The sequence below is a fragment of the Camelus dromedarius genome, chromosome 17 (genome assembly GCF_036321535.1).
Source record: "Camelus dromedarius isolate mCamDro1 chromosome 17, mCamDro1.pat, whole genome shotgun sequence".
In the NCBI taxonomy this organism is placed as follows: domain Eukaryota; kingdom Metazoa; phylum Chordata; class Mammalia; order Artiodactyla; family Camelidae; genus Camelus; species Camelus dromedarius.
The window spans coordinates 8,327,486-8,337,971 of NC_087452.1; the positions used below are offsets into that span (position 1 = coordinate 8,327,486).

At 45.5% G+C, this 10,486-nt stretch overlaps 1 protein-coding gene across 21 annotated transcripts in view; it reads right to left on the reverse strand.

Moving 5' to 3' along the window:
- The window catches only part of GRM7 (glutamate metabotropic receptor 7), a 770,235-nt gene extending 765,555 nt beyond the window's left edge, over nucleotides 1-4,680 (reverse strand). For 17 of the 21 annotated variants that reach the window (XR_004142565.2, XR_004142567.2, XR_004142566.2 and 14 more), the window contains exon 1: nucleotides 3,936-4,541. Coding sequence is in view for 7 of the 21 variants with exons in the window: in XM_064496292.1 (XP_064352362.1) it covers nucleotides 3,936-4,454 (519 nt within the window). In the remaining 14 variants the exon portion in view is untranslated. Of the gene's footprint in view, nucleotides 1-3,935 lie in introns of all 21 variants that reach the window. The other 4 variants (XM_064496291.1, XM_031470781.2, XR_004142569.2 and 1 more) reach the window with 3 other exon arrangements.
- Between the last annotated feature and the right edge of the window lie 5,806 nt (nucleotides 4,681-10,486).

Below are 10,486 nucleotides of genomic sequence, written 5' to 3' on the forward strand. Positions count from 1 at the left end.
TTATGAAATTTTTTTTAAAAAGTAAGTTAAAGTTTTTTTTCTTATTTCCCACTATAGTAACACCACATCATCCTAGGTGCCCAGTTCTATCCAATTACATAAGATAGAGAAAGAGAGAGGGAGAGGAGAGAAAGAAGAAAGGAAGAAAACTAGGTACTCATGTATAAATTGGTGCCTCCAAAGTTTGAGAGTATATCCAAGTTTCAATGAATGGAAGGTAAACATCTGCAAATTGACAAATGTATTTCCATTTATGGTACAAGGTCCACAGGTTGACATTTGCAATATGCTCCCACAAGGGTCAAGTTGACCACTTTTTCTATCTAGCTGCTCTTGAGAGAACAAAACAATTGAAACAGATTCCATTCAATTCCAAGTCTATAGTTTAGACCATGTCACTGCACATGAAATATTGTTCATTCAGAGTCAGGACGTAGCAAGAGTAATTTATACTCTCAGAGTGTTTGCTCTCAAGTCAATAGCAGAGAAGCCTTGAATAAAAGCGTTCCCATTACTTTCCACTATAATATATCTTACTTATAGCCCATGAAACTGTGGTCAAGGGAGATTTATTCTTTGGACACCATATTATATAAGCTCTCCACTTTAAGCAATCCCTACTCAGTGATTAGTTTTTAAATATGTTACTCATGGTCAATATTAATTTACATTTAATCTTTCTTAGCATTAGGAGAGTATTATTTTGTACAGGCTCAGAAACAAATCTCCAGAAATTCCTCCCTGATGCTTCTTTGAGGCTGAAAATGCATTGCAGGGCGGTTGCAGTGACTTAATTCTAGTTGGCAGAGCCCTGGCCACACACTAATTTCATTAGCCTCAAATTCCTGGATTCGAAAGATCCCCTGGATATGATTCCTGTCCTCTGACATGTCACTGACTAACCAGTTCAGTGTGCATATAGAGGAGAGAGAGAAAGACTTGAATAGTTCCTGTCTTTGCTCTCCACCAGCAGACAGATAAGAACTCAAAGTCATAGACCCTATTTACATCTGAGGAGTCATTCTTGCCCAGGTCCTAATTTTCAGGAAAGAACTTCATTCCAGGCTTTGCTGGCAGCGGTGGCATTTGTTACATCTATTACTATCTCATTACTCCCTCCTGCCCCCCAGTGCTTAGCATCCCTCATTTAAGTCACTAAGTATTCCTTCCCCCAAGCCTAGACAGACGTTTATCTCACCATAAATTTATATCTCAAATGATAGGTTTGGCATGGTCCCCACAGCAACCCACAGGGCCAGGGAGAAGAAAACTCAAATCTCTGGAGAGCTAAGAATTCAATCATTTAGAGGAGTTTCTTTTATATAGGGCAATCTTAGTTGAGTTGAACCCTGCAACCAGAGAAGATTCACCTGCTGTTCTTTTCCTCTCTCCCTAAATTGTGCCTTTGAACAATGGGTCTGTGTTCCACTATTCTCTCTATTCATTTTGCATACTTAAAGAGTCTAGGAAACTGGGGGTTGGACTCACATGCCAGGTGCTTCTAAGATCACATGCAAAAAAAGGCTACTGGAAGAGATGGTTGGAATCTATCTCTATACAGTCCAGCACAAGCAATGGTTAACCAGGATGCCCACACCACGGGTTATATCCAGCTTGCAGCACAAGCTACAAGTTGGTGCATTCCTCCCACTACCAGCCTCTTCTCAATAAAGGCAGGTGAAAACTGGGGGTTCTTTTTCCCTCAGCTGTTCAATCCAACATGAATAGCTGCAATTTGCAAATTAGAGGAAAATGACAGTGTTTTCTGTGAATGGTTTTGGTCCCAACCCACACGGCTAACACTGGCATTCAGTTCCTTTCCTTTCCAACCCAGGGAATGGGGGAACTAAGCATAAGGCAAGCGTTTTCTTTCCTTGCAAGTGGCTCAGGTCCACACGCCAGAGAAGCAATCAGCTCCCCCTGGAATCTTTTCCAGCAAACACAATCCTTCAGCCTAGTCTGCGATCTCTCTCTTGACTTTAAGATTTCGCTCTTTTTTAGGCAGGCAAGCAGACCCATCTGCAGTGCTGCCCAAGCTCTGAGTGAAGAGAGAAACAGGCAGCAAAATAATTAAGAAATGGGAAACAGCACATGTGCCTTCAACCCCCAGGCTCCAGAGAAAATGCTGTGAGTTACCCAGTGGTTCTCAGGTGACCTCTGGCCTCATCCCTGCCTGCAACACTGCCTCCTCAAGTTGTCCAGTTCTCAACTCAGAGGTAAAGGAAGTGCTTCTGGGTTTTGCTTACAACCCAGGCTCTTCCTGAAAGCATCAACTCAAGGTGAAGGCTGCCCCCAAAGCACTTTTGGGTTTGCAAACATCGAGAGCTCTCCATGATGGCACACTCAGGAGGTGTAAGGGATGATCAGAGGATCACAGGGGCCATACCAGACTGCCGCCTCACAAACACAAACTTCACACTCCTGGGAGCTGATGCGGTGACAGCTTGAATCTCATAAGGGGTCCCCTCCATAAACCCAGCACCATTAGGGAAAGCACTGGAGAGGGAGCCAAGTCTCTAGATGGGGGAGCATAAGGCCACAGGGCCAGCCAAACATCTGGAGAAGGGATTAATTGAGTTTGGGTGCTCCCAGGCAGGGAGAGAGCTATGCATTAGGAAAGGATCAAACAAAATCAGTTGAACAAAAAACTTGGAGGTAGGGGTAAAAGAGAAGAGAGGCAGAAATCAAAAAGGAGAAAATAAAAATAGTGGGAAAACAGCAGGGAGAAAGAGACAGTAGGAAAGAAAGAGATACAAAGGGAGAAACACGGAGGAACAAGGAGAAGGGAACCCACAGTCACGCCGACCCTGAAAACTCAATTTCTCAATCCAAAAGCCATCCATTTATACCCAATGCAGCACAGGAGCCGTGGGGCTGAGGCTTCGGGCGCAGGCGGCGAGAGAGCACTGCAGTAGAACCCACCGCTCAGCTACCCCGATCTGCCTTCCTCCCATTTTCCCCGTTGCCCTCCTGCGCCCGGAGCAGGAGGACCGCCGGGCCTTAGCGCACCCCCTTGCCTCTTTCCAGGAGCCTTCTTGCCTGGCTCCGGGGATTGTCCTAAAGGCCCAGGATTAGGGTTGTGGGGGATGCGCTAGGGAGGTCGTGGGAAAGGATGGGCGGAGGGAGGAGGCAGAGAAAGCGATTTTGTCTCGCAGTTAGCATGAGCTCATCTCTGCGCTCTGAAGTGGCAGGAGTAGAAAGCTGATCGCCCAGCTCCTGCCAGTGGCCGGATTGCAAATGCAATTTAGACGGTGCAAACAACTGCCCAGAGGAAATCACCTGGGGGTCAGGTCTGCGGGTGGCATCCCCACGTGGGGAGCGTCCCCTTGCCTTCTGCCCCATGCCTTCTCAGAGACAGGCCACAGATCGGGAAATCCGACCAGGGAGAAATGGGCAATTAACATCCAAGTGTTGGTGAAGACCTAACCCTCCGTTTAAGTAGCGCCTTCCTAAGCTCTTCTCGAAATTTTCCAAGGGAGCTGTGGCTCGCCGGGCGGCTTGGGACTGGAAGCTGGGGAGTTGAGAAATGCCCAGTTTCAAGGCGTCTTCTCATCTTTCGCATGCTTTGCGCCCAACCGGCTCTCACAGGAGCCCGGCACTTTTACAAGCCTGTTTTTGGACCATATTTCACTCTAATGCAAACCCATTTAAATCATCGCCTTGTTTTTCGCAGATTGCTTCTTGTAAATGGGGCCATAAATCCAAGATGTCAAGCCGGATGGAGTGGAGCGCGGACAAGGGAGAGATGGAAGGGAAATGAACCAAGCAGGGAAAAGTACCTCCTCGAGTGGGATGGGAGGGATTCGGCAGGATCTCCAGGGTGGAAATGAGCGAAGGCTGACCTGACCCTGCACCCGTGGAGTCCAAGCCAGCTTTTAGGATCAAGAGCGTGGGGAGCTACGGCGCGCTCTGCCCCGCAGGGTGCGCCCCCCTACCTGGAAAAGCCTCAGGATGTTGGCTACCATGATGGAGACCGAACTCCCCGAAGCCCCAATCACTCCAACTACTTTCTCCGGCTTGACGAAAACCGGAGGCTCGCCGTTGGTGCAGCGCACGTCGGAGGTGTCCTTCTGGATGAGCGCCTGGACGAAAGTGAGCGACTGTTCGAGCGCATAAGTGTCCCTGGAACAAGTGTCCAGGATCCGCGCGCCCAGCGTCACGTTGGGCAGCAGGTTGGGATCGCTGTTGATCTGGTCCAGGGCGTAGAGCATCGCTTCCAGCCTGTGGATCCCATTCTCCCTCTTGATGTCGCCGCAGGGCACTCCGCTGGGACCCTTCGCGTGCACCGGGAACAGCCCCCCGAGGGTGACGTCCCCCTCGATCCGGATGGAGTGCGGGGCGTACATCTCCTGGCCGCGCGCCGCCGCCGCCAGCGCGCACAGGAGCACCTCGAGCACGCAGCAGGGGAACTTCATCAAAGTCAGGACGCGGAGCAGCTTTCCCAGCTGGACCATGCTGCTCCGGCTGCTGCGGTGGTGGCGGCGGCGCTGGAGAGAACGGTGGCGGGCTCGCAGGGGTCCGGGCCCCTTGAGGTGAGCTCCTCGGGGGAAGCCCAGGGGCTCCCGCAAGCGTGTAGGGTGGAGGCGCCCGGGGAGGGGCAGCCAGAGAGGGTGGGGGGTCCCACGGCGCCTGCCAGCTTGGGGCACCGTGCGCTCTCGGGTTTCCCGGCCGGCGCGCCGCGCTCGCGCTCCGTGGCTTGCAGCTCGCGCTCTCCAGCACTGGGGAGAGGGCACGGATTGCTATCGCTTTAAATGGTCGTTCGGCTCCCTCTCCTCCTCCTACTCCCTCCCACCCTCCCTCGCTCTCTGGCTCTCCCCACCCTTCTCAGCGCCCGCCCTCCCCACTGGTTTGCATCATCACGCAGGGAGGGGCTGCGTGCTGAGGTAAAGGGTGGCGGGGGGAATGGGTGGGCGGCTGAGGAGGGAGGGGGGCGGAGTGCCTCGGACTGGGAGTTTCGCGTTCCCCAGGGAACCTGGGGATTGCAGGTCTCAGGCGAGGGCTGAGCTCCTGCTCCCGTCTCAGTGGAGAAGCCTCTGGCTAGGTCGCCTGCACCCACATGCACATGCTAGGCACGGATGGCATCAGCCCCGGGATAGGCTAGTGATGTCTGGGGTTGACTGTTCCCAACCCTGAGGACCTGAACTGGGGCTGTCAGCTAGGGGATTGTGAGGCAGTCGCAAAGTGACGCCGCCAAGGATGAAGGGAAGTAGGGAGACCCCAGTCTCTAATCCGTCTGTGCCAGTTTTTCCTAAGAAAAATACACAAACGCACGGAACCTGATTTACGACGACTTAAAGAACCTTTACCTAAAGACTTCTCTAGGCCAAGGCACTAGGCTAGCCTGCAGAGAAAGACGCCAACAAGAAACGTTAGGAATGAAAATGCATCCTTGGTCTTCATGGGTTACTGCAGCTGGAGCCGGATTAACTAACTGTGGTCTCCAGCAGATCTGCGGCGGTTTCGCTCTTTTTCTTCCTTTCATCGCAAGACATGGAAACAACTGAGAACTCTGCAGAGCACACTTTCTTCTCTGGCGCAGACAGGTGTAAGGCTCCCTCCTACCCATTTCCAGAGATGCTTCTGGACTACTGGCAGGTTTTCTCTCGGGCAAGAAACAGCAAGGAAGAGGTGATAGCAGGAGAAAGAAAGAGGGGCAGATAGAAATCTCCCCATCGATCTAGGATGTCGTTCTCTTCTATTTCTGGCTGAAGATTTGGGGGGGGGGGGTCAGGATACCAGAGCAGGGTGCAGTGCAGTTAGGAAGCTGTTTTTCAAAGATGTCCCTTCCTGCAGGTCCAGCGCAAACTTGGCACATTAAAGCAACAAGTGGCCCTAATTCGGACAGTAGTGAGGGTAGTGTCTCTGTCCTTGGTACCCAAGTGCACTCCTGGCGGTGAGCTCAACTCTTGCTGAGTCCTCCTGCTGGAGTGCAGCAAGACCGTCTTAGTCACAACTGAGGGTGGAGAAAAAGAGAAACAAGACGTACTTTTTGTCGTTGCTATTCATGTACTACAGAAAAAACTCCTTGTACAAAAAAAAAAAAGCAAAACAATACACACAGGTAGACACACACACAAACCTGAAAGTCAGAAGATGGGTAGTTGCTTGTCTCTTCCACCAACCACCTGGGTTACCTTGGTACGTCTGTTCCTGTGTCTGGGTTTTAGTTTTCCCATTAATTAAATGATGAAAGTGAATTGGATGTTCTACAAGTTATCTTTTAACTCTCACACACTCTGTTAAAATATGCCATCCCCCTTTGGCCATGGTTTTCTTTTTAGGCCAATATCCTCTGTTGCTTTATGTGTAGGGTACCAGGTTTTTGATATCCAAAGACGATTACAGACATTTCTTGGTACAGACGACTTTTTTTTTCTTGTTCTCTATCAATTTATCTTCCTTCTAGGGACAGTCTGGTCCATCAATTTATTTTGATATGCCACTCCCCCCACCCAGGTTTCAATATTCATGGTTTGAGGAGAACAGACCCCACTTCCTATAATTCAGGCCTGGCTAGTCAGAGCATGGTATGCTTCTGACTTTAGTGATGAGTTCAAGGATGGGAACAGAGCCCAACCAGAGTCATGCAGGGCTAATCCCTGGACTTATGCTGGAGTAACGATGGTAGTGACACAGGATTACCACTGTCCAACAGACAGACTGTGTGGAGTTAAAAGAAAAAGGAACCCCCTCCCTTCCTCAAAACATTTTATATATATCTTTTGGACAATTTGTTACATTGTTTGATTTTGTCAAACCATAACCTTTTACTGCCATCTTCAAGAAAAAAATGCTGCAATCAATACACAGATCTACCCCTGTATACAATGTGATTGTCAATCACTCTCAGATGTGATGCCCTGTTACATACATGCACATCTTGTACAACCTTATGCTGTGACAGCCCTGCTCCTTCCCGCCAGCCCGAGAGCTATGAGGGTATGAGCTGTAGCTGTGCCAGAGCTTCCACATAAACAGGGAAGATAGTTGAGTCTCATAATAAGAGATACCAGAGAGGAGAAAAGGAAGAGAGAAGAATGAGTGAGGAAGAGACAGATAGGAGCCTGATTAAAGCATGTGAACTCCTGGGTCCACACCTGCCTGAAAGATTGCCTCTGTTTTTCTTTTTTTTTTCTTTTTTTTTTCAATTATGTAGTATTTTCTTTCTGTTGTTTGAAGTCAAAAGGATCCTCTTGTAATTCACCTGTTCTACTACACAGGCTCAAAAAGGGTGGAACCGGCGAAATGGTATCGTGTTAACATGGCATCAGCTAAGAAGGAAAGAACCAAACAAAGCAACAGAAAGGCATACACTAGGGAACACAAATACTATGATCCTAGTATTTAGGCATCAGTCCATCAGGATATATTTGACAGAGGCTATAAGCTTATTTTATTTTTAATATAAGACAATTTATTAGGAAGTTGGTGCCAAAAAGACATTTGAAGAGTTGAGTTAAAAGTAATGTCACTTGAATTTTCACCTGCCCATGTGACGATCTATGTTCTACTCTTCCATTTCCACTTCACGTCTTGTGATGGCTCAATAGTTCCTGGCTGACTACTGAATGTTGCCTTATTCTGTGTTCTCTCTCTGCTCTGCTCATTCTCCCCAAACATCTGGCAACAATCATTATCTTCTTTTTATTGCAGTCATCTGTGTGCATGTTTTATTTCACTTGCCAAGTTGTAAGATCCTTGAGGGTATGGGCTGGGTATTATTTATCTTTTTATCCTGGACAATGTTTAAAATGGTATTTTGTACCTAAGAAGCACTCATGTGTTGAATGAATCAGAACTGGTTTTGCCATTTCCCACTGCCTTTATTTCACAGTGACAGAAAACAAAGTGAGCAGAGCAGAAGGATGGCAGATAAACTGCTGTCCTCTTCGTCACAGTACACAGTTTCTAAAATTTAAAGGATTATTAATAGATTTTGAAATACTTTTATTTTACAAAAAATGTTTAAGATAGAAATACTCTAACCTTAACGCTCCTAATCAACTCTAAAGGAAGGCGTTAAGAGGTCAAGTGTTTATACCTGGACCAATTATGGGCCATTGCCATAGACTGGTTGAGGAAGGTCAGGCGTCAGGCACTAGCACCACCTGCACCGAACAGAAAGCATGATGTGTTACCAGAGAAACAGGAAAGCGATGTTGAGCTTGCAAAAATCTTTATATCTTCAGCCACAATGCATAGGATCTGGAACTTAATAGGTAACACAGTATTTTTTTTTTTTAGATTATATGAATGGAAAAATCTTTGTGTAAGAGTGATTAATCTAAAACTAGGTCAGTCATTGTTCTAGTGTCACATTAAATTGGAGGAGAATCTAGTTTTAGGCACAAAGATCATACATTATAAAACGTGTTCAGAGCCTTAGTTCTGTGTAGTCATTAATCTCTCCTCACCAAAGGATTAATAAAAATGTATAACTGAAGTTAAGGACTCAGTCCTAATTTATATTCTTAGCATTGTGTTTTGTTAATCATCTCAGTTTTATTTATTTTATTTGTTGTTCCCCCCTGCTCACCATCCTCTGCAGAAAATAATGTCTTCTCCACTTTCAATTCCCTCTCTATTTGAATCCAATGTGTAGTTTACAAAGTTATCTTTGTAGGGCTGAGACTCCTGCTACTGCTGCCAATGTACTTGGGTTATTCTTTCATTCTTCCATCCTTCATGTAGGCCTCCATCCATAGCTTTTTTTTTTTTTAAACACAGTCTTACATTTGTATTGCACTACTGAATGGAGGTCACTTGTTTCTTTAAGAGGGAAAGAAAGAGAAAATAATTTCATCTGTTATACTTTGCTGTCATATTTATTTGTAGTAAATGCCTTCTGTCACTTAATCCAGTATCTATTTCCTGATTCCATCTTGCTAAGGAGCTCTTATTTTGCACACTCCCTAAGTTGGTAGGGGCTGAAATGTTCCTGCTGTTCCTTTAGTAACATCACAAGCCATTCCTTTTGGAAAGAACCCCTCTCAGTCTCCAGGAGCTGAGATGGAGCTGTCAACATTAATGCTGCACCTATCCAAACTCAGGTGTGGGCATACATCTAGCACTGGCAAAACTGATCAAGCTGACCTGCACATACCAAATGTCTGCCCAAACAAACTTTGACACTTTTTAAAGAAGAACAGTGAATTGAAGACACTTAACCATGTTACCTTTACACTGTACGGAATCCAATAACAATTCTAAGGCACATGAATAGGCAGGAGAAAAACTAGTCAATAAAAACAGATCTAGAAATGACAGGTTTTAAAATCAGCAGAAACACAAAATAAACAGTCTGACAGAACTCTAAAATAACCCCCATGATTATATTATATTACATAGTAAAAGGGATTTTTCAGATATAATTAAAGGTTATTATTCACTGTGAGAGAGATTATCCTGGTGGGCCTAACCTAATCACATAAGTCCCTGAAATAAGACTTTTCTTTGGCTAGTTGCAAAGAGTAAGAGAGATTTTAAGTTTGAAAGGGATTTGGCAGGAATGAGGTTCTCTATTGCTGAGAGAGAAGAAGCCATCTAGAAGGATATGGGAGTGGCCTTAGCTGCTGACCTGCCCCTGGACATCAACCAATGAGTAGACAGGGACACCAGCCCTACAGCTATAAGGAACTGAATTCTGCTAATAAGCTAAAAAAGCCTGGGACTGGATTCTTCCCCAGAGCTTCCAGATAACAGCCCAGCCTCGCTTACACTTTAACTTCAGCCTTGTAAGAAGAGCCTCAGGAGAGAACCCAGCCAAGCCCATCCATACTTCTGAGTGTCTAGAGAACTGTGAGATAAATGAGTATTGTTTTAAGCCACTAAATGTGTGGTGGTTTGTGACACAAAAATAGGAAATGAATGTAAACAGCTAGTGTAAACAAGTTCAAGAATTTGAGGGAAATGTGAACACAATTAAGAGAGAAATAAAAAATATAAAAATAAATGGAATGTCTAGAGTTGAAAAATACATTATTTGAAATTCACTGCATGTGTAACAGCAGTTGCATACTGCAAAAGAAAAGAATGACAAACTTGGAGAAATATGAAACATTGCTCAAGACAGACCATACATTGTTCCATAAACATGTCTCAATGCACTTAAAATTCTGAACTCATTCTGATAATGGAATTAAGATGAATATCAGTAACAAAACCATATCTGGAAAATCCCCTAATATTTTAAAATTAAACAATTCTAAACAACTTACAATTTGAAAGAATCCAGATAAATTAGAAAATATTTTTGATGACTGATAGCAATAACAGCCTGTCAAAATTTGTTGAGGGTAGCTAAAGCAGTTCTTGGGGAAAGATTTGTAGCTTGCATCCTTATAGTAGGAAAAAAATATGCATTTAATTCAATCATCTAAAGTTTACATTAGACACTAGTAAAGGAAAATAAATTAAATCCACAGTAAGATAAAAGAAAGGATAAAAAGCATAAATCAATGAAATAGGAAAGAGCAAAAAGAGAGAA